Genomic DNA, 27,469 nt, shown 5'->3' with positions numbered 1-27,469 from the left:
ATATGCCTTCGAAGACTTTTAACTCTGTCATCTGTCACTTACAGATTCATCATGACAGTAAAGGGACCAAAAACCACGCCATAGGATCTCGCAACCTAAACACCACCGACTCCCAACCGCCACCGCTTGCAGCAGTAACACGCGTCCTACTTAACCTGTTGCACACGTGTGTTCGTCTCCGCCCGTCCACCGTCGCTGCCATGCATGGCTATACCAGTTTGCTCGCGTGCATGATTCGACGAGTGCCTCTTCTTTGACGTCACTCACCAAAAGGGTAGCAAACGTTGCCCGTCTCCTCTCCTCTGTACTACTTGGCTGCTACAAAGAGATCTCGTCCTCCGCCCTTTTCTTCCGCCTTCCGCGGCTTCTCGCCAGCGTTGCACTGCGGAGAGCTGCGTTCGTCGGGCACCGACGGACGGGCAGCAGCAGGTCGACCCTTCACAAAAATCGACGCCCCGGCCGCCGGTGCCACCTCGTGCGGCACCGATCCCTGGGCCCGACCCTTCGCCCGACTACGCGGGCCCGCCGCCGCCGGTGATTCTGCCTCGAGACGACGTCGTCAACCCCGAGGATAACCTGCCGTTGCGGGGACAAACTTTGGTAGCGGAGTTCTAGCTTTTCTGTTGTCTTCTATGGAGCCAACACAGAGGATGGAAAAGATCTGCAATTGTTCATGCTGTGGCTTGTAAGAAACTGCAATTAGTTCTGCAACGAGGATTCTAATCTTGTTCGTGAGGTGATTACAGTGTAATTTAGGACCATTCCTAATGTTTGATCTGTGGAGAACTTCATAAAGAACTTTCATGCTTAATTATAGTTTATATATTATAAATAATAATAATAATAATGATGTGAATCAGCAATCATTTGATTGAAAATGATTGCACTTATAATGTGTGGGAGATGGAGATTAAGAGAGGATTTGAGGATAATTTAAAGAGTTATAAACTGTATTTAATTGTTTAAGTTGTGTATTGGTGTCTGAACTGATCTCCGATGTTTGATTTATTCATATAATAACTATGTTTTTATTTAAGCTAATTTTATAAGGGTAGGCGTGGAGATTTCGGGTTGAAGAGGAATATATTCGTCATTTTGCGTAAAAGAAATGTATTGGTACGTTCCACAGCTTACGGTGAAGTCCTGCGTTTCTTCAATCGCCGCCCCTTTCCTTCGTCCTCGATCCCCCCTTCGGTTCTCCCTCCACTACCGCCCGCCGCCGCAGAAACGGAAGGCGGCGGCATGACGTCCCCCTCCGCCGCCACCCTGTCGCCTCTCCGCCGGAAGGACGGCGGCGGCGGTATCGGCGAAAGCCGCGACGAGGAGGAGGCCTCTCGGCGCCCGCTGGAGCCCGAAAGTGTCGGCATCGAGATGCCCGAATCCGACCGCAGGATCGGTGGGTTTGTTTCTTTGGCCGATTCCCTTCTCTGTTCCCGACCTGTCGGTGGCGATCCCACTAACCTTCGGTCAAACCCGCTGATTCCCCCTGTCCCAACATCTCGAATATTTATTTTCTGTAAATTTCTTTGATTAATTTCACCTCGGTAGTCCGAATCTTTCTGATTGTGGTGTCTGAACTCAATTTGGGTGAAACCATTTACAAAGAGTTAAATCGCCCACCGGTTACGTAACAAATATACAAAAGTAGGTCTTTTTCTTTGCTCCAGGCAAAATCTTTCTAGTAATTGTACCTATGATGGGGAGCACATCGGGTTTTATCTGAGAAGTATCATCTGTGATTAGTTGTCATATTTTTGTCTCTCTGGGCAGATAATTCTTAACTGTTTTCAAATAGTTAATAACTTCTGTCTTCTCTGAAATGAACATGATGGAGTGATACATTTATTAGGATGACAGGTGATTTATGAATTTAACTTGGGTACTGATCCTGAGCTTCAGTTTGACATTATAGTCCTATGAGCTATAGTCATTTTTAAATGCTGAATGCTGAATGCCTTTCAGTTTGACATTATGTTATTCTTAAGCTTCTTATGGTCAAAACTATCCATGGTAAAAAAATCGATGTGCTTATTGTAGGTACTTCCGGATCAAGGAATCAGCTACTTTCTGGTGATGCTACAGGAGGAGCATATTTCTCCAATATAAATCTTATCCAGAGGAACAAGTCCAAGATTAGCAGCTTAACATGTTTTGGAGTGGATATGACCCCCGAAAACTTTGCAGTTGCAATAGTGTATTTTGTGCAAGGAGTTTTAGGCCTTGCCAGGCTTGCTGTGAACTTTTACTTGAAGGACGATCTTCATCTTGACCCAGCAGAGGTCAGTCACCTTCTTTTTTAAAAAAAATGTAATATATGTTGGTTCCAAATTCAAGTTTGGGTAGCATTCCTGTTTTCCTTCTCCTGTTTTCTTGGTTAATAGTTTATAATATAATTATCATTGTACATTTCCTTTCCATCTTGTGATTAGCAGATGTTGCTTAATTTAAATTTATGACTGATAACATGATATCCTACTTGGAAAGTAATCTTCACATAAACATTGACTCTTTTTTCCATCTGATTTAGACAGCGGTTGTGACAGGTCTGTCTTCTTTGCCATGGTTGATCAAACCTGTTTATGGTTTTATCAGGTTTGCGCATCTGTAGTATTCCTTTATCATCTTTTGCAATATGGTTGCTTAAATATTCATCTAATGGCAGTGACTCGTTCCCACTTTTTGGCTACCGAAGGAGATCATATCTTTTTCTGTCTGGGCTTCTTGGAGCACTTTCATGGAGCTTAATGGCTATGTTTGTCAACAGCAAATATAGTGCTGGACTTTGTATTCTTCTTGGATCTCTTTCAGTTGCCTTTTCTGATGTTGTAAGTGTTATAATTACTTTGGCACACTTAATCTATGAGTTGATCTCTTCTATTTACTATGCAAATTGATGTCAAGATGTATTAAAAAAAATTATATTTATCTAGTTAATGAAACCTGCCATCCTGATAAGCTCTCCTAATTATTCTTTTTCATGCTTAGATGAGTGCTTTTGAAGTCTGAGACATGTATTATAGGTTGTTGATTCAATGGTTGTTGAAAGGGCTCGTGGTGAATCACAGAGCACATCAGGATCCCTTCAGTCTTTATGTTGGGGATCTTCAGCCTTTGGGGGGATTGTGAGTGCATATTTTAGTGGTTCACTTGTGAACAAATATGGTGTGAGGTTTGTTACAGCATCTGGAGTCTTGTCCTCTATATTAAAATTTTTGTAATTCTTTCTAATTTATCATCGTCGTGTATTGCAGATATGTTTTTGGCATTACTGCTTTTCTTCCATTGATGACATCAGCAGTTGCTATTCTTGTAAAAGAACATGCTTCGAATGCTACCAGAGGACATAATCTCTCAAGCACCAGTTCAGGCTTTCTAAAGAGCTCCAAGCAAAGTATTTTCCAGTTGTGGGCTGCCATTAAGCAGCCTGACATCTTTTTGCCGACATTATTCATTTTCCTGTGGCAGGCAACACCACATTCAGAGTCTGCCATGTTCTTCTTTATGTAGGTTTAAGAACATACACATTGCATTTCTGACTGATTTACACTAATTTCTTTCCATTTCATTTGAGATATGGTGCCTCTCATTTTATACTTTCTGATTAGGCATTTCTTGCAATAGTCTTATCTTGGGAAAGTCGCATTAAGTTCTTCATTACCATGATTTTTTTTCTTGTTCGATTGTGATTGCATAAAACTCACAACAAAAGGTAAGGATGTATGAATTGATCCATGTCCATTTTATGGCCATATATTATAAACATAAAACTGCTAAAAATAAGTATTTATTGTTGTTGGGATAGTGGGTGAGATGTAATAGTTGTGATTGAAATTTTTATTGACACTTACACCCGAAAATATGTCTATCTTTGGCCACACTGCCACAATTTTGTTGAACTTTTTAAAATGATCTGATTGCAAGTTGGATTCTTTGATCATTAATGTGGTTTTACTTGATTAGATGGGTAGAAGTTCTGAGTCTTTTCAGGATTCTCTTTATTTGAGCTTTAAGCCTAGAATTGCTTTAATAAGTATCCATTACATCTCCTTTGTGATAAAATGCCCTTACTGAACTTTTCTTTTTTGGGTAACCCCTGGATATCTAATCTGACAACCCAATTGCTTCTGTTTTGTAAAAATATTTCAGAAAACAAATATTTCAGAAAAATATTTCAGAAAATATATCTATCTTTGGCCACACTGCCACAATTCTGTTGAACTTTTTAAAATGATCTGATTGCAAGTTGGATTCTTTGATCATTAATGTGGTTTTACTTAATTAGATGGGTAGAAGTTCGGAGTCTTTTCAGGATTCTCTTTATTTGAGCTTTAAGCCTAGAATTGCTTTAATAAGTATCCATTACATCTACTTTGTGATAAAATGCCCTTACTGAATCTTTCTTTTTTGGGTAACCCCTGGATATCTAATCTGACAACCCAATTGCTTCTGTTTTGTAAAAATATTTCAGAAAACAAATGCTTGATCGTAAAAATCAACCGAATTTTAATGTATTTCTATCCCCTAGACCATGTCAAACTTTAGAAAAACATATATAAAGCTCATGCCTCTTACAATTGTACATTACATATCAGAAGTATTAATTTATAAGGAAGTTTATGGCTTTGAGGATTATCTTTACGTCACATTTCAATATTTCAGCAAGCCACTTTAGATTCAAATATTATTACAGAGAAGTGTGAATCTGTAATTCAAAATTGATATGTAAACAAATTTGGATTTCCTACATTTTTCAACTAAAAAGACGATCAAATGCATAAGACTCTTGCTAATGCTGGATATAGGGAGGTCCAATTTATGCGGTCTTACCCTTTTAAGCAAAGAGGTTGTTTTCATGACCTGAACTTTGATCATTTTGTTAGGACTCTAGCTAGGAGAGTCCTAATTGAGAGGGACATTCATGTAAAACCTATCTAAGCCGACCCCTATTAAAGAGGTGAAGAGGTCGGCTAGGGTTAGGAGGTTGTTTCTTAGAGAAGAATAAGGAGTTGTAAAGGAATAGGAGTCCTATTAGGAGTTAGGGTTTAGAAGCCCTATAAATAGTCATGTATTCCTCCTCTTTTGATAAGCAATAGATGAATATTTTCTGCAGCCTTTGAGCAGCAATTTGGAGGGAGGAACCCCTATAGAGTTCCAAGGAGGTCGATCCCTTAAAGAGATCAACCCTAAGTTTAGAATCTGCGAGGGTTCTAACATCTGGTATCAGTGCAGCGTTCTTGGCGTCTCGCTGCCTTTCCACAACCATCTATCAACCCTCCACAACCGCCCAAAGCAATTCCCACAATTGCTTAAGAGATCGTTGCCAAATTTCGCCGTCATCTCCACCACCACGGATCATCCTTTGATCTCCTCGTGAATTGCAATAGGTTCTGGTTTTCTACCTTACTACTGTTGCAATTTAGTTATTCTTATTTGAAAATCCCAAAAAAATTATTCCTATATTGCTGCATAAACTTTTCGTCATAAAGTTTTCATCTCTACGACGAAAGATACATTGCAGAATTCCAACCGTATAGCACCGTCTGTTTGATCTTGCTACTGTATTTTTTCTATCCAAATCTCTACGAAATTTTTATGACATCTTTGACATTTCCTAACAGCAGATTTCTTTTGGTTTTGTCAAAAAATTCTCAATATAAACCATTGATATTTTACGTCTAATCTGCTATACTTGAAAATCTGCACTGTAAATTTTCAGCCGCATAGCACTGTTTGTTTGATATTGATACAATGTTGTTTCTATCCAAATCTCTACAAAATTTTTATAATAGCTTTGACACTTCCTAACAGTGGAATTCCTTTTAGTTTCATCAAAAAATTCTCAATATAAACCACTGATCTTTTACGTCCAATCTGCTATACTTAAAAATCTGTGTTGCAGAAAATTTCAGTCGCATATTGTTGCATTAACCCATCTATTTGCAATCTTTTTTGAATGAAATTTCTTATACACTTCATAGATCATCTTGGCTTCCATCTAAGATTGATCTATTAAGAAATTCATCTCTAAAAACGATTTTGTGTTGCTCCAAATTTTCGTCGTAACCCGCTGAAATTTCTCGACGAGAATTCTGCAATCGCAACTTGCACCAATTTCATTGCTGTTATACTACCGAAATTTTCTTGATTAAATTAGATATCCTTGCTGCCATATAAACTATGATTTCGTTATCAATTCCATCCTCAATTCTCTCAAGTTTTTGGTGGAAATTACGTCGAGAAACCGTTGTTTCTTTGACGACAATTCTACTCTTACAAGACAGCACATACTTGCTGCAACTTCCACTTATTTCTATCAAACCTTTACTACCATCTACCACAGATCCAAAACTTTCATCTACAGCCCTAAAACTCTACTAAACCACACCCTCAAACTGCACCCAAAATAGCCACAAAACAAGCCTAAACCGTAGCCTACATCCACCAATCTACCAACCCTTTCGACCATCACGTCTCTCAACCAATACATGCCTTTAACTCGACAACAAAAGAGAGATCTTAACATCACAGATTTGGCAGCATATACTATGGCATCTGAGGAGGTAATCAATGCTAAATTCAAAGCCTTCGAGGCGCGAATGGAGGATAAGATTCGGACGCTCTTTATCGAACTCAGATTGGGCCGACCACTAAGCCCGAAGAAATCACATCAAGGAGAGAGCTTTGCCCAATCGCACCAAGCCCAAAGATATGACTTCCAAGAGAGGGGAAGCTCTATGACCAACCCCAACTATCCATGCATGAGAGTGGACTTCCCTAGATGGAAAGAAGGAGACCCGATTGGTTGGATCTCGCGCGCGGAGCGATATTTTCGGTACTATAAAACCGCGGATGCATCTATGGTTAAAATTGCAGTTATACATCTTGAAGGGGATGCTATACAGTGGTTTGACTGGTTTGAACATACTTATGGAGTCCTTTCATGGCAACAATTCAAAGAAGGACTATTGATCCGCTTTAAACCAACCGATTACGAGAATATTGACGGACAACTAGCAAAGATCCGACAAACCTCTACCATTCAGGAGTACCAAACCATCTTTGAAAGATTATCTAATCAAACTCGTGATTGGTCTCAAAAACAGCTATTGAGGACCTTCATTGAGGGCTTGAAGCCGAAGATCTGATGAGAAGTTAAAGCGTGACAACCATATACGCTTATGGCAACCATCTCTTTTGCATGACATCAAGAGGAGCAATTGAACCATGAAGCTCGGAGGACTAGGGTCACTCCTCAACTAGTAATATTGAAGCCCTCAGCCCCCCTTACTATCGACCAAGTCCCTACACTAAAGAGGTTAACAAGAGAAGAGCTTCGGGAGCGATATGCGAAGGGGTTATGTTGGCATTGTGACGAGCCGTGGAGCCGTGAGCATCGCTGTAGTAAAGGGAGACTTATTATGATTGAACCAATAGAAGAAGAGGTCATTGAACATCCAGAAGAGAGCCTTGAACATGAAGAAGAAGATACAGAAGAAGAGTCATAACCGACCGAAGTTACGGTACATACACTAGCCGGCTACTCAAACCCGCAAACGATCAAAGTTGGAGGCATTCTCAAACAACAACCGATCATTGTTCTCATCGACACGGGCAGTACTAATAACTTTCTAAACATTAAGGTTACTATCCAGATGGCCTTACCTATCGAGAATTGCAACAGGTTTGATGTTAAGGTTGCCGATGGATGGATTTTGAAGTATGATCATAGGCGCCCGCAAGTGAAATTGTTGCTGATCATGAGGCCTTACCAAGAGATAATTGCATATTTCTTCCTTCTCCCTCTTGATGATTATGAGGCCATACTCATAATTAAATGGTTGACGACATTAGGTGATATTTCTTGAAATTTTATGCAACTAATTATGAAATTTTACAGTAAGGAGAAACAGGTGATACTGAACGGGAAACGTGGGGGCAACGTAACGACGATTTGCACACAACAAATGGAGAAGGTTTTGCATAAAGCATGCAGCAGATTTTTGGTACAACTTGAGTAGCAAACTAAGGGAGAGCCAATAGAATTTGAAGATCCAAACCTACTTCCTTTGCTTGCTGAATTTTCAGATATATTTGACGAACCGTATAACCTACCTCTTACCCATCGGCATGATCATTATATAACGATTCTTTCAGGCAAACCTCCAGTAAATACTTGGCCATATCAATATCTACATCTCCAGAAGGATGAAATAGAAAGGATTGTAAAAGAGATGCTCGAAACAGGAGTTATTCGGCCAAGTTGCAACCTCTACTCTTTACTAGTGCTACTTGTACGCAAGAAGGACGGAACATGGCGAATATGCGTTGATTACCGAGCTCTCAATGGCATAACCATCAAGGACAAATACCTTATTCCAATAGCAGATGAATTGCTAGATGAAAGGGAGCACAAATCTTCACAAAATTGGACCTTTGATCCGGGTATCATCAAATATGAGTATGCGAAGAAGACATACCGAAAATCACCTTTTGAACACACAACAACCACTACGAATTTTTGCTTTCTTCAACAGAAGGTGGAATATCTTGGACATATCATATCAGAGGAAGGTGTGACAGTGGACCCCTTCAAAATTGAAGCAATGCAAAACTGGCCTACCCCGAGGAACATAAAATTGCTATATGGCTTTCTGGGTTTAACAGGCTACTATCGTAAGTTCGTGAAAAACTATGAAAAGATCAATGCACCACTTACTTTCTTACTGGAAAAAGATGTCTTCCAATGGTTAGACAGAGCCTCCGCTGCCTTCGACAAACTTAAGGCAGCCATGACGATGACGCCGGTGCTAACACTACCAGATTTCATTCGACCCTTCATTATTGAGGTCGACGCATCTAGAGTCGGAATTGGAGCCATTCTTATGCAAGATGGTCGACCACTCGCATACACTAGTAAGACATTATCTCCCTCCCATCAAAATAAGTCAATATATGATAAGGAGATGCTCTCCATTGTGCGCGCAACAACGAGGTGGAGACCCTACTTGATTGGTCGACGATTTCAAATTAAAAACCGACCATAAAAGCCTCAAGTACTTTTTGGAGCGAAAGATATCATCCCCTGAGCAGCAAAAATGGGTAACAAAACTTCTTGGATTTGATTATGAAATAACTTACAAAAAGGGGAAAGAGAATATTCTTACAGATGCGCTTTCGCAGCTACCCGAGCAAGCTCAAGTTTCGGCCGTTTTACTTCCGACCAACGACTTCCTTGAGGATATTAAGATGGAATGACAAGAAGATTCAGAGACTAGGTACTAAATTGAAAAGGAGTACGGCATATTACCCACAAATCGATGGCTAGACAGAAGTTGTAAATAGGTGCTTGGAGACAGCCCAAAGCCACCCATCAAATATGACTATCCAAGGAGAACTCCAGACCCAGCCAAGTACCATTATTGATCGACGGATCGTGACTCGACGACGATGACCCACTACTAAAGTGCTAATACAGTGGGTGAACCTACCAACAGAAGATGCCACTTAGGAGAACTATGACGACTTGAAGATCAAATTCCCAAAATTCATGAATCGTCAGCCTCGAGGACAAGGCTAATTTGAAGAGGGCGGGTCTGTTAGGACTCTAGCTAGGAGAGTCCTAATTGAGAGGGACATTCATATAAAACCTACCTAAGCCGACCTCTATTTAAGAGGTGAAGAGGCCGGCTAGGGTTAGGAGGTTGTTTCTTAGAGAAGAATAAGGAGTTGTAAAGGAATAGGAGTCTTGAGTAGGAGTCCTATTAGGAGTTGGTTAGAAGTAGGAGTCTTAAGTAGGAGTCCTATTAGGAGTTAGGGTTTAGAAGCTCTATAAATAGTCATGTATTCCTCCTCTTTTGATAAGCAATAGATGAATATTTTCTGTAGCCTTTGAGCAGCAACTTGGAGGGAGGAACCCCTATAGAGTTTCAAGGAGGCCGATCCCCTAAAGAGATCAACTTCAAGTTTAGAATCTGCAAGGGTTCTAACACATTTAAATTGTAAATGAATTATTTTACTGGGAATTTCTTGTGATAGATTTTTTTGACAGCAAAATGCAATAACGGATAACACTATTAATTTATGCTTGTTATGGATTCAAAATGAGACTCGTAATTGTTTCATGTCACTGGAATCAAAAGTCTATACTCTCAATATGCAAGAAATGTAGGATGAATTTCTTGAATTTAACAAAACAAGTGAAATGGAAATTGCTTTAGCTTTCTCACATGGGTATTCTTAGATTTGACTACTAGGTTCATTTGCACTTAGTTGGCATTTGTTGGTGGAGAATGAGTGTTATAAAATATTTATCCATTTGTTTCAACTTTCAACTTAGTTTGAAGCTGACTTCTAAATACATATGAGAACATAGTTTTTTTTTTTCCTATCCCATTTTGTCCAAGTTTTTTGATATATTTGTTTGATTAGATTTTGTGTTACCTAGGAAAAACGGCAACCTAGTGCACTAGGCTCCCACTAATGTGAAGTTTAGGAAGGGTCAATATACATGCACCCTAATTTAAATATTGGTCATGTGGGTGTCCCTTTCTATGACGCTAAACCATGGTTTGCAATATCATACCGTACCGTTTTGTCACGGACAAACTTCTAAACAAGATGTTTGATGTAATGCTCATGTATGTCCGTGTCTTTTGGCATGTTCATGCCTTGTACAGCATGTAGAGGGGCGGCCGAAGGCTTAATAGTCCCATTTTAGTTGGGTTGGTGGCCTCTTTAGGCTTGTAAATAAAGGTTGTGTCATGTTGACACGTACGAGAGATTCTCGATCCGTAATGGACCATTTTACTCTTTGTTGTGCCACTGTTCAGAGCTTGTAAAGTTTGTTTGTAATTTGCATTGTCTATGAAGTGTTTTTCGGAGATGTTTGCTTATGGATCCCGATTGAGGCATTCTCTCTAACCCGTTCTCTCTTTTGGTGGTCCTAAGGGACAATGGGAGGTTTCGGGGAGGTTGACCTTTGCGGACGGACACGCAAGGGTGCCACATGACTTAGGCAAAACCAGCTAAGTCCGTGACAGATGGTATCAAAGCGGGACAAGCACTCATAGAAACACTTGGCATGCAAACGTGGGGGACCTAGCGGGACTGCGTTGAGGGCAGTCAGCACACGCGCGACCGTTTGGGGGAAAACGGGCATGAAGATGTAGGGAAAAGGAGTCGCTCAGAGGAGCGGACATCCGAGATTGGCATTCAGAGGAATGGCCAACCCTTCGCGCAAGAGGCACCACGAGAACAGGCAAGCTTGGAAGAATGTGGAGCGCACAAAGGTTGGGATGGCTGAGTTTGAGCTACGGCTCAACGTTGACAACTATACTTGATGGTGCTTAAGCCAAGCGAGGCGCTTGGTAAAGGACGAGACCATCCAAGGTGGAATGAGTTGCTCAACGACCAAAAGAGTTATGCAAAGCTCACAGAGGTGAGGGGAATTGCTAACTCGAAGAATTTGGTACTCATGCATGGGCTTGTATGCGAACGATGGAATGTTCGCGACCATCCCAAGGCGACCGAAACTCGGCGCCATGGAACATTGAAACTTTCTCTTCGGCGTGTGAAGGATACGTCCGTAGGAGGCTGAAGTGTGCAACGAGTTCAGCTTGTTGCTAGGCCTTGAGTGGTGCAGCGGGGGGCTGTATTGACGTGGAGTCGCAATCTAGCAAGTGCGTTTGCAGGAGGCAGAACAATGCATAGTTTGTTCAGTAGATCGGAGTAGTCCAAGGGGATGGTGGTCTCCGAAACGAAGAGAGATGGTGCTCCAATGGGACAGGTATCCAGGAGGGATAAGTCCCGGCTCTCCAGAGGGAGAATCATGTGAGATAGACCTCACATGTTGAGGAGGAGTACCTCAACAAACAACAACTCTATGAAGCTCGATGGACTGAGCAAACGGCGAGGAGTCGTCACATGATCTCGCTTGAGAGAATGCATTGGTGGATGCATTGCGAGATCAAGTGGGGGAGCGACCCAAAGCAACTTAAATGAAGGCACACTTGGAGTCGATGTGGAGATCGGACTCAAGGGAGGGCTGACCCGTGGAATGGTGGGCGCGAGGGCCGCCATCAACTCAATGTGAAAACGAGGAGCGGAGCAACTTAAGTGTAACTTGGCGAAGTACTCAAGCTACATAAAGGGAGCCAGCATAGAAGTTGGAACGTGGAGCAGAGGCACAGTGCTTTCCTTAGACAGAGGTCAAGGACATGAACTCTTACAGAGGCAAGAGTAGGATCATACTATTCCATGGGACCTTCATTCTGACGGAGCGGACTCATCTTGCATGGTGCCAAAGACGAAGGGAGTTTTGGGGCACATGCAACTTATCTCGGAGAAGCATTTGATGGAGGAACTAAGGCGACTCAATTTGCGGAGGCGAAGTTGGGTACAGAAGGCCTTGGCACGGGGCAAGAGGACGCAGAGGCGGGTACTCTTGAAGAATATGCCATAGTGTTGCCATTCGAGTTGCTATGAAGGAAGCGGTGCGCAGCGGAGATTGTGCTAGTAGGGGCAGAGGCCCAGGATCCAGACAATGGTGCACAAATTACAGTGAAGTCGGTGGACTTCGGGAGCTACTAGGCGACGGACTGTCCTAGAGCTGTGCTTCATCTAGGTGTGACCCAAGAGTGGGTGGATGAAGGTCGATTGCCAAAGGAGCGAACACAATCGAAGGTGGAGGAGACCCTGCGATGTATTGGCAGAGGCCACACATGGAGGGTTCACAATTCGAGTTTATTCCACAAGGATCTGAATACAATGGAGATGTCACCAGGAGGCGACATGGTGCAGCGGATCGTGGTGGAACAGTTCGTGGCAATGCGATACACACGACATAGTCCCGGGAGGGACTAGATCATATGGAGGTATGATCGGGAGCTACTGGAAGCTCCACTTCGGTGAACAACACGACGGCAAGAAGGGCTATGGATTTAATGAGTGAAGGCCATGGTACCGCAGAGGCGGGTCTTCCGGGCGTGCATCGAATTTTGCATCGGATGAAAGCCTTGGTCATTAGCATATGGGGGCTATGTTCCACCAAGGAAAAAGTTCGAATGCAAGTACCAGTGAGTCCCATGGGAGGGACTTGATCATGCAGAGGTATGATCGAAGCAGCTATAGAGTTGGACTGCTCCAGAGCTCATATTCGCTTAAGGGAGCCCGACAAGTCAGAGGACAAGGTCGAGTAAGCGAACGTTGCTACCAAGGAAGCTAAGGAGAACAGAATCGGTGCAAACCCTACAACGTGATGGCAGAGGCCATACATGGGAGTTGCAGTATGTCTTTCCATCGACCAAACAGACTGCTTGGAGAACACAGAGGTGTTGAAGCAGGGGGTCGAAAGGGGTGAGGAAGCCACGACGAGTCCAGAGGGACTTAGCTACCCAAAATCAAGCATCAGTTAGAATGGAGGTGGACTCAGAGGAGTGCACGGAGACATATCTACTGATCATGAAGAAAAGGGATGCAGATGCGAGGCGACGGATAGTAGGGCCATGGGCATGGCAGCGCTATGGTACCGCAGAGGCGGGACTTCCGTGAAAGTCATTGATCCCTTGCTCTCATGGAGGGAGAGCACTTGGTCATAAAAGGGGTCGAGGAGGTGGAGCATGCAGAGGCAATCTCCAAGTACCGAGACAAGGCTGAAGGGCAGAGGCCGAAGAACTTCGTAAGACCGGTGTCAATGTGTTTCTCATCAAGATAGCCGAAAGTGAAGGACTTCGGGTCATGCAAGAGTGCATAACCAAGGAATGAAGCAGGCAGTACGCGGTGCTGTACCTTCGCTACTCAGGGGAGTAGGCAGCAGGGTTGATGGAGAAGACGGTACAATCCCAGAAGCGACCAAACCTATGAGAGAACTACTCTAAGTTGGGGTGAAAACTTCCTGCATTCCAGAAGTTCAATGGCATTGAGAAGGTGAATCACAGTAGCTAACTCAACGCAAGGAGTGCAAACATTTCAAGTGCTTCATAAGTGTGAGCACAGAGCAGGCGAAGGCTAGTAACCAGCTCGATGCATGAAGTACAACCTCGAGGAGGCGGGCGAAATCAAGTAACCTTTGCCTTCTCAACTCTTAAGAGAATGTGCGAAACCGAGTACCCCAATTCTCTTATCTATCCAGCAGAGGAGCTCTGCACAAGTTCAAAGACCCTTCGAAGATAATGGAAGACAATAGTTGTCAAATCCTCACCAATGGTGATCAGTGCTACTGAGAGTAGATTGTCCGCTTCATTTCCCAACGAAATGCCAATCGAAAGCGGAAGTGATGCGAACCTACTTAGATGTGACAACTAAGTGAAAGAAGAGTCAATGAGCAAATTTTGTGGAGGAAGGACCCAAAACTTCAGAAGTTTGCGAGACGATGCTCGTTAAAGCTCCAACAAGCATCCACCCAGTTCATGTAGTATGTGGAATTTGAGAGACTAGCGCAGTAAAGATGGTCTTTTCCTTTATCTGGGGGATCCACATGAATCAACAATGATCAACACAACTCAGCCAACCCCACACCAGAGTCAGAGTCATTGGTGAGTTACAGCAGCATGGCGGATCAAAGGTTCGACTACTCAAAAACAGCAGCGAAGAGCAGTTGGGAGCCAAGAGGCACATTGTAGCTGGAGCAGAAGATTGAAGACTCAGCAAAGGCGAGGAGTTGCAGTGTCGACAAAGGCTTCAACGAGGACGTCGAAGGAATAAGTGGGGGAGAATGTCACGGACAAACTTCTAAACAAGATGTTTGATGTAATACTCATGTATGTCCGTGTCTTTTGGCATGTTCATGCCTTGTACAGCATGTAGAAGGGCGGTCGAAGGCTTAATAGTCTCATTTTAGTTGGGTTGGTGGCCTCTTTAGGCTTGTAAATAAAGGTTGTGTCATGTTGACACGTACGAGAGATTCTCGGTTTGTAATGGATCATTTTACCTTTTGTTGTGCCACTGTTTAGAGCTTGTAAAGTCTGTTTGTAATTTGCATTTTCTATGAAGTGTTTTTCGGAGATGTTTGCTTGTGGATCCCGATTGAGGCGTTCTCTCTAACCCGTTCTCTCTTTTGGTGGTCCTAAGGGACAATGGGAGACTTCGGGGAGGCTGACCTTTGCGGACGGACACGCAAGGGTGCCGCACGACTTAGGCGAAACCAGCTAAGTCCGTGACAGTTCGGTACGGGCAGTATATACCGATCCGATAAAAGGCTGGTACGGGTGGTACATTGGTATACTTTAGTGTATCATGTGTCGATATGCTCGGTACAGCTCGGTATAGTTTGGTACATACCGTACTGACAGCTGATCGGTACATTGGTACAGTACGGCATTCAGAACCTTGCACTAAACCTCTCCCAAAGATTTTGTGTTACTTGCAAGACAAACTACAGGTGTAGAGTTAACTTTTCTGGACATCATAATCTGACTGATACAAGACAACATGGCCCTCTTTCATGCAGACATCTAGCCTCGTGTGATCACACTTATTCATTATTGGGCATTCACGACTGCTAGTAAAATTTTTTATATTGATTGCAATTCTTCACATTGCAAATAAAAATCTGAGATAGATTACCATGGTGCAATAAATCCATGTTTGTAGTTGTTTACATACACCTTTAGAACTTCATTACCTGAATCTGAAATTACAACAAGGAGATAAATTAGTATTGATATCTATGCCAAGGCTATTTAATCTGCATTCTCCATAGTGTAACCAAAACTTTTATGACGAAATCTAAGTGGAGAAGATGCATCTGTATCGTACCTAGAACAACCAAATGCTCTATTTTTTTTTTTTTTCTTTCCTCCTGCTCTTTGAATTGCATACGCTTGAACTTGTTACACCAAATTTGTAGTGCCAACACTCATCTCGGTATATAGTTATACCCTTGTAAGATTCTGGTTTTGACCTATGATTGATTGTTAAATGCTCTTTGTCTAAAATACATACACTAGCAATATATGCAACCTGAGATCACATGTTGTGCCTGAATAATATCGTACTTAATCTAAGAACAAATTTGCACTTAATAGTCTTTGTAGCTTGCTGTTCCACTAGCAATGAAAAAGGCTCAGTGCCAGTCCTTTTCTTTTTCCAGTTTGAAGTGCTTATTGACCACTTGGTCTTCTTTTCTCATGTATACTTGCTAGGTAGTTTGCATATTAAGCTCTTTATTTATATTCTGAGAACTAAACTTTTTGTGTTGTCCCTTTGCATCCATGCTTGGATTAAGAACAAATCAACTTCGATTTACTCCAGAATTTCTTGGCCGTGTCAAGCTTGTTACTTCTGTGGCATCCTTGGTCGGGGTTGCATTGTATAATTCGCTTCTAAAGAATGTTCCGCTAAGAAAAATCTTTCTTCTGACAACAATTTTTGGGTCAACCCTTGGGATGACGCAGGTGTGCATCATGTAATAACTTAGAATGTACAAAATTCAGTTTTCTCTCAAGTAACTTTGGTTATTTCACAGGTCTTTCTTGTCACTGGATTAAACCGACAGTTTGGTATTAGTGATGAATGGTTTTCCATCGGGGACTCTTTGATTATAACAGTTCTCAGTCAGGTTAGTGTGAACAACATGAACTGTATATTTTACTTGATTGCAATCAATCAAAATACATGCTTATATTTGGTCAACTTTTTAATACCAACACCATGTGTAGAAAAAGTGAATGTGTGCAGGATACATAGATGAACTTTCTACCTGCAGAAAGTTAAATCATGTTGTTCACGAATAAATTGGAATTACTCAAGTCCTTTGTTTTCTGGTTGTAGTTTGAGATCAATTTGTTTATCTTCTTACTTTGTTGCAAGATTTGCCGTACCACAGCATACCGCTCGGTACAAGCAGTATATATCAGTCCGATAGAGGACCGATATGGGTGGTACATTGATACACCTCCATATACCATGTGTCGATGCGCTCTGTATGGTTCGATATAACTCTGTATGTACCGTATCGATAGCTGGTTGGTACATTAGTACGGAACGATAAAGACAACCATGCTTTATTATTCCTGCATTGACTAAACAGTAAGCTTATAACAGATGCATTTACATTTTTCTGTTGTCAGACAGCAATTTCACTGCCTGATTTACTCTCCCTAAACTTGAGTTGACTACCACGTGTTTATTTATCAAGAGTCAACTCAAATCTGAGACTCATTCATGAATTGACCTCCTTGAATGGATCTGGGCCCAAAGGATCATGTGATCCTACAATCTGGATTGCAAGTTTGACTACGATGGTGTGATCTAGGGAGATAATCTTTGAGATGTCGAACCATTCATCTACAAAAGCTTAAGCCTAAGAGGAAGACCTTAATTTTGGAGATGATAGCACACACATTGATGCACAACTTCAAGAACATTTGAGCGATGAGCCAAGTTGAAGATGAGAGAAGAAATCTGATAGTGATGCTCGTCTCTGCTCTTGTTTCAGCTGATGAAAATGTCTCTCAACTTCCTTTACATACTGTTCAAGACTCTTCTATGGCTCTAAAGAGGACTTTTTCTGAACTTGCCTTTCAGTTTTAGAGACACCAAGACCACATGTTCCATCTCCTCACATGCCGAAGAACCCAAGTTTACCAAAAGTTGTTTTTCAAAATTATGCCTTTATCCCTCCATTTGTGGTTTATTAAACCTACTGCTCCTTCACAATCTACAAATCGACCACTGCCCCAAGCTTAACAGCAACAACAACAACAGCCTTCATGGGGCTACGCCTTGGCCATCCAAAGTCTAAGGAGGGGTTAGCCAATCGGTGGATGAAAAGGAGGTTTTATGCTCTCTGGATGATGAACTAGTAGATGATTAACCTCTTGAACCTCCAGATCCTCTGAACACTTCTACATCAGCTTTGTGACACTACAAATGGAGACTAGAACAATGTTAGGCCCTTGTGCATCCTCCTTTGAAGGCACAACAGGAGAGACGACATGCATGTTACAATCCTCAGGTGATTCTTTTGCTAATTGGAGATTTTTCTCAGTACCTTGACCAGCAGAACATGATGTTACACATTGCCAATTGCATATCCACTTTCCAAAAGTCACTGAGATTTTTTACAACTTGGTTCTTTCATGTGGAATGATTTTTTAATTTTATAGGTATCTTGGATGCCAAAATGGTGACATTCATAGAGAAAGAAAAAAAAGGCAAATCTCAAAAAAAAAAAATCAGTACTGGTGCCATGCGGTAAGCTTACCTCCCAGTTAAGTTTGATATCAATCTGCGTGCCCACAGTAAGACCAGTGCAATGAACTTATTGGGTGGTACAGCCAATATCAGACCAAACTGAGTGAAAAATCACCTGGCCACCAATGTATACCTGCTTGTACTGATCAAGGAAAGCAGTATTTTAAACCTCAGATGAGACCATAACTATTGCTACTTTATTATCACTAGTGGTAGATGCCGCGGGCATGGTTTCAAAGCTTGCCTGTGGCAGACCATACGGATCAGTATTTATAGGTCTAATACTCGGTACTGGTATAATACCATTCTATGATTATATCAGCTGCCTCTTTAGCCCCCTTGGGAGTCCAAACATGATCCGCTTCTTTTACGAGATTTCCCACCACTACAACTCATTGAACCTCTTGTATAGCATCTTTAGGACAAGAGACATACTTTTACTTTCATTACAATGAGAAACAGATTATTGGATATTAATGTAATAGCTAAATAAATGTCCTGTTGGTGTTAGGCTATGAGGAGCCCAAGGAGGGAGAGTTTATAGATCTATATGAAAATGAAGTTTAACTTGTGCGATATTGTGGTGGAAGAAGAACCACCACCTGTTGAAGTTTCGACGTTCCAGTTGTTGAGAGATACTTAATGCCATCTCCATCAGCTCTTAAACATAAAACGATGGGATTTACTTCCCATGTCAAAAGCAACTTGTTTTCATATCGGTAGACGCTGATCAACATATTCGTTATTGCAACTAATGTGGCAAAAAGAGTAAACACATTATTTGGAGAGACAAGAGAAAGCATGTGCAAGAGGCTAAAATAAAGGTCTTGTGAGCCCCTATGAGACATTGCAACTTGAGTTTTAAAAGTTTGTGCTCTCTATTTTTTTTCTATATTCCTCTCCTCTTCTTTCTCTTCTTGGAGTGAATTTGGTGGCAAGAAAGGATTCATGTAGCCAGTCCTAGATAGTTTAGATTTTTTGTTGATTAGCAAAAACAAAAGATAAAAATTAAGCTGTGCCTCCAGGTTTTATGGTTGTGATTTTTTTTTATCCTTTCTATGTTACAAGCAAAAGGTTCAAGTTGCTACAGTCAGTGGTGCATCACATTTCTAGACTATGTAATCACTGGACTGAACACATCGAGAATTTCAAAATCATTCATCATCATCTTTCAATGAGTAAAATACAACAAAGATGTGAATAACACAATTTAACTTTTACTTGTTGTTTTGCTCTATTTTAATGTAATATCAATTTAACAGAACATGGAAAAACATGGTGGTGCACTTTTGTTATTGCTTTGAATCTGTAGTACATTTCAATGAAGCACCGTATTGTCACGAACTTAGCTAGAATTGCCTAAGTCGTGAGGCACCCTTGCGGCAAAGTCACGAACTTAGCTGAAGTTGCCTAAGTCATGAAGCACCCTTGCGCCAACTCCTCGGACTTAGCTGGGATTGCCTAACTCACGATACTCTTGGGGCCGGGCTTGACTTGCTCATAACAGGAGCAGCCTTAAGCTTGGAACTCGCTACCGTTTCACTCAGGCTCCTCTCCTACCTAGCCTAGGTCGGCTTGGTCTAGCAAGTTTATTAAGAGTAACAGCTGCACTCGGGAAGATACCTCCTTTCGAAATGTTATTTGGGAACCTTACTGCTGGCTCTTCACCAATTACATTTGGCTCTATTCTGCCTAAGCCACGAGGCGCCCTTGCGACATATCCGTCCGCAAAGGTTTAGCCTAGTTGCAACCTCGTACAGGTCCCGAAAGACTTGTAAAACAGAAAGTTGATTAGATTGAAAATGAGCGCCGGACAAGTCCCGACGTCTCGCAAAGAGGGAAGCTTTATAAGCAATTCAACAAGAACCATGAGTGCAAGAGAGAAAAGAGAGGAAGGAGAAAACAAGGACTTTATAAGGTAGAACGAACAGTTGCAAGTCCACAAACAACTGCTCACCGGGTGCTGGGCGCGAAGGCAAGTTTCCATCAAGTTAACGTGCAAACATATGAACATTGTTCAACGCTCGACAATATACTGAAGCCCCATCCAACCCTGTGCCACTTGGGGGGTTTCAGGGTGCGGAGATGGCTAACGTTTTGGGTGTAGCTGCGGTTTGCAGAAAACAAGCCGTGGCACACGAAAATGGAGCCATTTTGGGGCAGTTCGACCCGGTGCGGCGAGCGGTCGCACTGTAGCACTACGAACTGTTGTTGCTTACATTTTCTAAACAAAAACACACAAAACCAAGGCAAAACATGATGCCATGTCTCTATACAAGCATGCAAAAGCGACGAACGGTTCGTTGAACAAAGTTGTTCTGGGTGCGCAATGACCGTTCGTGACATTCTCTCCTACTTAAACTGTCGATGCCCTCGTCGACGCTTGTTAATAGTTGTTGATGATTGCTTCTTCATGTCGTAGGGCATCTTCGGGCTCCTAGCTGGCTTCAGTTCGGGGAAGCTTTCGCAACTTCACCAAGTACTCGATCTGCTCTGCTCCATTGGGTAGTTTTATCTTACGATCCGCTAAAATGGTTTCAACTCGCTTCTTATAGGAGGCTCTGGTGGGGGGTAGTCGAGTTAGAACACTTTGGGTAGCATCTTGCGGATCTGAATGGTAGGCTTTCAAGTTGTTGGCGTAAAAATCATGAATTTTGAGCCACACCGGTAGCTACAACTTGTAGGAGATGTTGCCCACCCTACTGATAATTGGGAAGGGCCCTTCATTCTTACACACAAATCTTTTGTTTACTTTGTTCCTATAGAATTAGAGTGATGCTGGTTGAAGCTTTACCAACACCAAATCGTCGACTTTGAACTCTTGTGGTCGCCTTCCCAAGTCTGTCCACTTCATCTTTTTGGCCGTCTTCTCCAAGTAATCCCGTACAATATCTGCATTTCGGTGCCCATTCTTTTGCAAAGTGATATGCTGACGGACTACTCTCAGTATACCCGATAGCCAATGTGTGAGGAGTCGACGATTGTTGTCCTGTAATGATCTCGAAGGGGCTTTTGTTGGACGCAGAGTTCTATTGCAAGTTGTAGGAGAATAGGGCTATGTCCAATAGCTTCACCCAATCTCATTGGTTGGCACTCACGTAGTGCCAAAGATATTGTTCAAAGAGCGAGTTTATCCTTTCGGTTTGACAATCCTTCTAGAGGTGGAGGCTTGTGGAGAAGTATAACTTAGACCCCAGCAATTTGAATAGCTCGGTCCAGAATCGTCTCAGGAACCGAGCATCTCGATCACTGATGATATTATGCGGGACTCCCCAATACTTCACCACATTCTTTATCATCAGCTTGGCCGCCTCCTCTGCTGAACAGTGTAGGGGTGCAGCAATGAAAGTTGCATACTTGGAAAATCGATCGACCACCACGAGTATCGATCCGAGTCCCCCTACTGCCAACAAGCTTGTTATGAAGTCCAAGGAAATGCTCTCCTACGGCCTTTCTGGTACGGGCAACGGCTCCAAAAGTCCCACCGGCTTCCGCTACTTCACCTTGTCTTGTTGGCAAGTCAGGCACTTCGAACATATTCCTCCACATCAGTCCCTATCTTCGGCCAGTAGAAGGCCCTCTCCGCGAGAGCTAAGGTTCTGTGAATACCCGGATATCCAGCCCAAAGGGAATCGTGACACTCTCTTAAGAGTTCACGTCTCAAATTGTCCACTCGAGGAACATAAACTATATTCCCTTTTGTGTAAATGAGCCCCTCCTGGACCCAAAATCATCGTGCCTTGCCTTCTTTGATGAGCTGCATCAAGGTTACTATCTGGGGATCAATGTACAGTCTATCCCTGATCCTAGAAAGGAAGTTGGAGTGCAACTGAATTGCTTGGCCTCTGCCCTCTAACTGTATGGCATTCACTCGCTCCACTTTCTGACTCAATGCATCGGTCACGACATTTGCTTTTCCGGGCTTATACTCCATTGCCATATCAAACTCGGCCAGGAAGTCCTGCCATCGTGCTTGCTTTGGGGAGAGTTTCTGAGTTTGGAAATAGCTCAAAGAGATGTTTTCTGTCCTCTAACACAAATCATGATCTAAGAAGGTAGTGTTGCCAAACTCGTAAACAGTGGACCACCGCTGTCATTTCTTTCTCGTGCACCGGATTTTGCTGCTCAGTCTCGTTGAGCTTGCGGCTCTCGTAGGCCACCGGATGACCCTCCTGCATGAGTACTCCCCCAATAGCGAAATCTGAAACATTTGTGTGGACTTCGAAGGGCTCCTTATAGTCCGGCAATTTGAGCACCGGTTCTTCCAACATAGCAGCCTTTTGATCTTTGAATGTACTTCACATTTGTCGGACCATCTCCAAGGTTGCTCCTTCTTCAGCAACTCCGTCAGTGGAGTTGCGCACTTCGAATACCCAGCTATGAAGCGCCGATAGTAGTTGATGAAACCAAGGAAGGATCTCAGTTCCGACACCTTCTTTGGAGTTCGCCATTCCGCAACAACTTGCACCTTTGATTTGTCCATCCGAATAGAACCATCACCAATTCGATGTCCCAAGAATAAAATCTCCGTCTGAGCAAAGGAGCACTTATCCATTTTCACAAACAAAGTGTTCTCCCTGAGAACCTTGAAAATTGTCCAAAGGTGCTCGACATACTCCTCGAGCGTTTGGTTGTAGACGACGATATCGTCCAAGTAGACGATCATAAACTTATCCAAATACTCCTTGAATAGTTGGTTCATAAGAGTGCAGAACGTGGCTAGAGCATTGGTTAAGCCGAAAGGCATCACCAAGAACTCAAACACTTCGTACCTAGTCATGTAGGCAGTCTTTGCTTCATCACCTTCAGCAATGCGCACCTGCCAGTACCCCGACCAGAGGTCGAGTTTGAAGAAATATTTTGCTTTACCCAATTGGTCAAATAAGTCCGCAATGAGCGGGATAGGATACTTGTTCTTCACCGTCACTTTGTTGAGGGCTCGATAATCGACACATAGTCAGAGGCTTCCATCTTGTTTTTTTTGGAAGAGAACTGGAGCTCCGAATGATGCTTTGGAACTGCGGATGAGACCATCGCTTAGCAGTTCATCTAATTGCTTTTTGAGCTCTGCCAACTCTGGAGGGGACATGCGGGAGGGTGCTCTCGATGGAGGCTTCACTCTTGGCTCCAGCTCGATATGATGATCCATGCCTCTACGTGGCGGCAGAGTCTTCGGCAACTCGGGTGGTATAACGTTTGTAAACTCCTTCAGAACGTTCACCACCACAACAGGTTCATGAATGGCTTCCTCATCGAGTGGCTCTAGCTTCACAGCAGCCATGAATGTTAATTCGCCTTTTCGTACCCCTTTCTTTAATTGTAATGTCGATATCTGTTGGGGGTCCCTAGTTCCTCTCCAAGAGACGGGAACCACACAGGGGTCGTCACCTCTCATCATACATATGGAGTTTAGGAACGACATTGGCACCAACTTCGCCGCGTGCATAAACTCCATTCCAAGAATCACTTGGAAGACGTCCAATGGCACCACCATCATGTTCGTGCTCCCGCTCCATGTTCCGATCTTGATGGGGACTCCCTTTGCTAGCTTAGAGATCCGCTTGGCCTTCGAGTTCACCGCCTTCATCCGACTTGGGTTCTTCTCCAAGATCAGCCCAAGTCGCTTTGCTTCTCAATCAACAATAAAGTTGTGGGTAACGCCCGTGTCCACTATTGCATGGGTTGTTTGGTCATTGAGCTTAATGTCCACATACATCAGCTCGTTACTCCCTGCTTTCAATGGCTTTGCCTTCATGTTCTCCCCCACTTGACCCCGTAATGCATTCAACAAACGCATTGCTCCTATTCGGGGACCTTGTGACTCCTTATCGTTGCTACTGGATTCTGAACTGCTTGAACTGAAGGCGACAACCTTGCCCTTGTCTGATTTCGGGGGGTGGATTGAAGCTGTTAAAGCATTGAGTGTCTGTTTCTGTGGGCACGCCCTCACTATGTGCGGCCCTCCACACAAGAAGCATCCGTCAGGTTTTGAGGTCTTGCCTTTTGAGCTTGGCCCTTTATGAGAACTCTTCTTTGTTCGCCCTCGGGCTCCATCCCTCGAGAATATTTTGGGAGGCGGTTTCCTGAAGATTTTTTCCTTTTTCCCGAGTCCTCCGAGGAAACAAAGTTGATGAGCCTTTTTGTGGCCGCAATTGCCCCGATCACATCGATACAGTTCCTGTTGAGCCCACGATTTTAGGCCATCGAGGAAGTTGAACAACTTATCCTTCTCGAACATGTCCTGTATATTTATCATCAGTATAGAAAATTGCTTCATGTAGTCTCAGATGGAAGTACTTCGGCGGAGTTGTCTCAACTTCCTCCTTGCGACGAACTCTGTGTTCTCGGGTAGGAACTGAGTTCTCAACTCCCGCTTCGAGTTCTTAACTCCCGCTTCAATTCCTCCCATGTGTCCACTCGACACCGACTTTGTTGGATCTCCTCCCAACGGGTTCGTCACCAAAATTTTGCATCCCTATTCAGATACATGGTTGTTATTGAAACTTTGGTATCTTTAGAATCGGGCCTTGTAGCTCGAAAGTATTGTTCCATGTCAAACAAGAAATTCTCGAGCTCTTTTGCGTCCCTAGCACCTCCATAGCAATGAGGCTCAGGTGCCCTCAGGTTTTGTGGCGACACAATGCGGGTGTTGCTCCCTCCCGCATTTAGTACCCTTGTGAGTGCTATAACTCTGGAAGTGAGTTCCGTCACGACTTCGTGCAAATGTTGCACAGAGTCTTTGGTATCGTCCGTCGGTCAATCGACTAGGGCCTCAACATTGTCGATTCGGGATTCAGCTTTTCTTGTGAGCTCTCTACTCTAAGAAACCTTCGTTAGCCTTGGTAGAGTTCCTCCAAGCTCGCTTCAAGAACATCCAAGCGAGTTTTCGCCGCTGTGAGTCTCTCCTTATGACTCTTCTTCCCAGTTGGTATGCCAGATTGTGCCTCCACTCGCGGAAAGTAGCCAATTTCTCACTCATCATGTTCGCTGCTACAATCCTCCAAAGCGGCTCCAATGACATGAGAGCGAGTGTGCACTTGCAACCCGCCTGCGGTTGCTTGGACAAAGGTTCAGCTTGCCCCGCCTTGCTCGATTCGCCACGATGCTTGGCCATGGCGAGATTGCGAAGTTTCTTCGTTACGTAGTCGAATTGCTTGCCTGCTCTGATACCATAATGTCACGGACTTAGTTGGAATTGCCTAAGTCGTGAGGCACCCTTGCGGCAAAGTCACAAACTTAGCTGAAGTTGCCTAAGTCGTGAAGCACCCTTACGCCAACTCCTCGGACTTAGTTGGGATTGCCTAAGTCACGAGGCGCGTTTGCAACATATGCGTCCGCAAAGGTTCAGGCCCCGAAGGGCCTATAAAACAGAAAGTTGATTAGATTGAAAACGAGCGACGGACAAGTCCTGACATCTTACGAAGAGGGAAGCTTTACAAGCAATTCAACAAGCACCTTGAGTGCAAGAGAGGAAGGAGAAAACAAGGACTTTAGAAGGTAGAACGAATAGTTGCAAGTCCACAAACAACTGCTCACCGGGTGCCGGGCGCAAAGGCAAGTTCCCGTCAAGTTAACGTGCGAACTTGTGAAGATTGTTCAATGCCCGACAATATACCGAAGCCTCATCCAGCCCTGTGGCACCTGGGGGGTTCCAGGGTGCTGAGATGGCTGACGTTTTGGGTGCAGCTGCGGTTTGCAGAAAACAAGCCGTGACACGCGAAAACGGAGCCATTTTGGGGCAATTCGGTCCGGCACGGCAAGCGGTTGCACTGCAGCGCTGCGAACTATCGTTGCTTACATTTTCCAATCAAAAACACACAAAATCAAGGCAAAATATGCTGTCATGTCTCTGTACAAGCATACAAAAACGACGAACGATTCGTTGAACGACGTTGTTGCGGATGTGCAATGACCGTTCGTGACAGTATGGTGGTGAGAACTACCTGTTCCTTTGCTCCAAATCTGTATTTCTTTTTAAGATATTAATCCCTTTGCTGTTCTGAATGTGGTTAATTTCCTAATTTTTTCACATCAAGTATAATTGAGATCTTGATCTGTGACGCAGGCTTCATTCATGCCTGTACTGGTCTTAGCAGCAAGATTATGCCCATCTGGAGTCGAAGCCACACTGTTTGCTACTCTGATGTCCATCTCCAATGCAGGCAGTGTCACTGGAGGTCTCATAGGTGCCGGTGTCACTCAGCTTCTCGGTGTCACAAAAGACAGCTTCAAAAACTTAGCTCTGTTGATCATAATTTGCAATCTCAGCTCACTGCTGCCTTTGCCGCTCATTGGGCTACTTCCTGACGAGAAAGAAGAATCAAAAAATGTGGATATCGAACAAGCAAAATTGAATTGAGAATTCCATAAATGTTGAACGTACAGTGCAATAGCTAACACATACAGTGCCCTGCTATATCCTATTTTCAAGGCTTTTGTACGTATTGAAGAAAGGAAATCTCATCCTTCAGAGACTTCTTGTATTATTTTCCTTTCAGGTAGTGTTTTCATGCTTTTTGGAAGCGAAAAAATTTTCTTGTTGATTTTTTATGCTTCTGTATTGCTTTATATTCTGGTATTTTGCTACAGTTATTCAATAATTTTAAAAAAATATATAAACAAATTATTCATCCTCCAATATGTGAAGGAACATGTTTTAATAATAGTATATTTGAAGTAATATGTTGAACAAAAGTCGTGTGGGAGGATTGGATAGATAGTCATCAATTCAAAGAAATATTAAATAGTCAATCAAATGGTCAGCACAATAGATAGTCATCAATTCAAAGAAATATTAAATAGTCCTACCAATTAGCTTCCTAAAACCTTCTTTAAGATAAAGCAAAACAAAGCAAGCCTCTCCCAAATCCAAAAAGTTCTTTTAAATGCATTCGTGCTTTTGGGCAACAAGTAGGCGAGCCCAAAGGTTACTGTCACAATTAAGAATAGGAAGAATCCGTTGGTAAACTTGAACAACTTGGATATCATGAGTGCCTAAACCTTCAGCACTCTTAGAATATATGTGATGCAATTCCAACTCGGTGAGTTAATTTTATTGTGAGAATTGTCTGTGTTCCAAAGGAATTTATAAAAATAATTTCTTTATTATACAAATAAGTTTGTCTGAGACCCGAGAGTTTATAAACATATGAGTGAGAATAGCATCAATGAGGAAATTTACAAGGATTAGCTTCTTATCACCCCTGAATTCTTCCCAAGATTTTATTAATAGGAGGTTGCTGGAATTTGTCAGGGATCGTAATTTGGGTTAACAACA

General features: G+C 42.9%; 1 protein-coding gene and 1 pseudogene across 2 annotated transcripts; both read left to right on the top strand.

Annotated features, from left to right (window-relative positions):
* Nucleotides 1-735, top strand: part of LOC135679678 (pyruvate kinase isozyme A, chloroplastic-like) — a 48,502-nt pseudogene extending 47,767 nt beyond the window's left edge.
* On the top strand, nucleotides 349-26,742 carry LOC103992009 (folate-biopterin transporter 1, chloroplastic). Of its 2 annotated transcripts, none has more exons than XM_018828401.2 (9): nucleotides 349-736; nucleotides 2,038-2,279; nucleotides 2,528-2,592; nucleotides 2,663-2,825; nucleotides 3,021-3,169; nucleotides 3,252-3,503; nucleotides 16,223-16,391; nucleotides 16,463-16,555; nucleotides 26,258-26,742. In XM_018828401.2, the coding sequence occupies exons 2-9, from the start codon at nucleotides 2,163-2,165 to the stop codon at nucleotides 26,549-26,551; spliced, it is 1,302 nt and encodes a 433-aa protein (XP_018683946.2). In that variant the 5' UTR covers nucleotides 349-736; nucleotides 2,038-2,162; the 3' UTR covers nucleotides 26,552-26,742. The 2 variants fall into 2 exon arrangements, with proteins under 2 accessions (XP_018683946.2, XP_009409836.2); XM_009411561.3 differs by lacking the exon at nucleotides 349-736 and adding an exon at nucleotides 1,103-1,396.
* Nucleotides 26,743-27,469: the final 727 nt, after the last annotated feature.

This window comes from Musa acuminata, chromosome BXJ1-7 (genome assembly GCF_036884655.1).
Source record: "Musa acuminata AAA Group cultivar baxijiao chromosome BXJ1-7, Cavendish_Baxijiao_AAA, whole genome shotgun sequence".
Taxonomy (NCBI): Eukaryota; Viridiplantae; Streptophyta; class Magnoliopsida; order Zingiberales; family Musaceae; genus Musa; species Musa acuminata.
This window is presented reverse-complemented; position numbering and strand designations above follow the sequence as displayed.

Excerpts from the sequence above, each read along its gene's own strand:
- LOC103992009 (XM_009411561.3), top strand. The coding sequence starts at position 1,243 with ATGACGTCCCCCTCCGCCGCCACCCTGTCGCCTCTCCGCCGGAAGGAC. Across the intron at positions 2,593-2,662 it reads CCTGTTTATGGTTTTATCAG|TGACTCGTTCCCACTTTTTG; the intron begins GTTTGCGCATCT and ends ATCTAATGGCAG. Across the intron at positions 2,826-3,020 it reads CAGTTGCCTTTTCTGATGTT|GTTGTTGATTCAATGGTTGT; the intron begins GTAAGTGTTATA and ends CATGTATTATAG.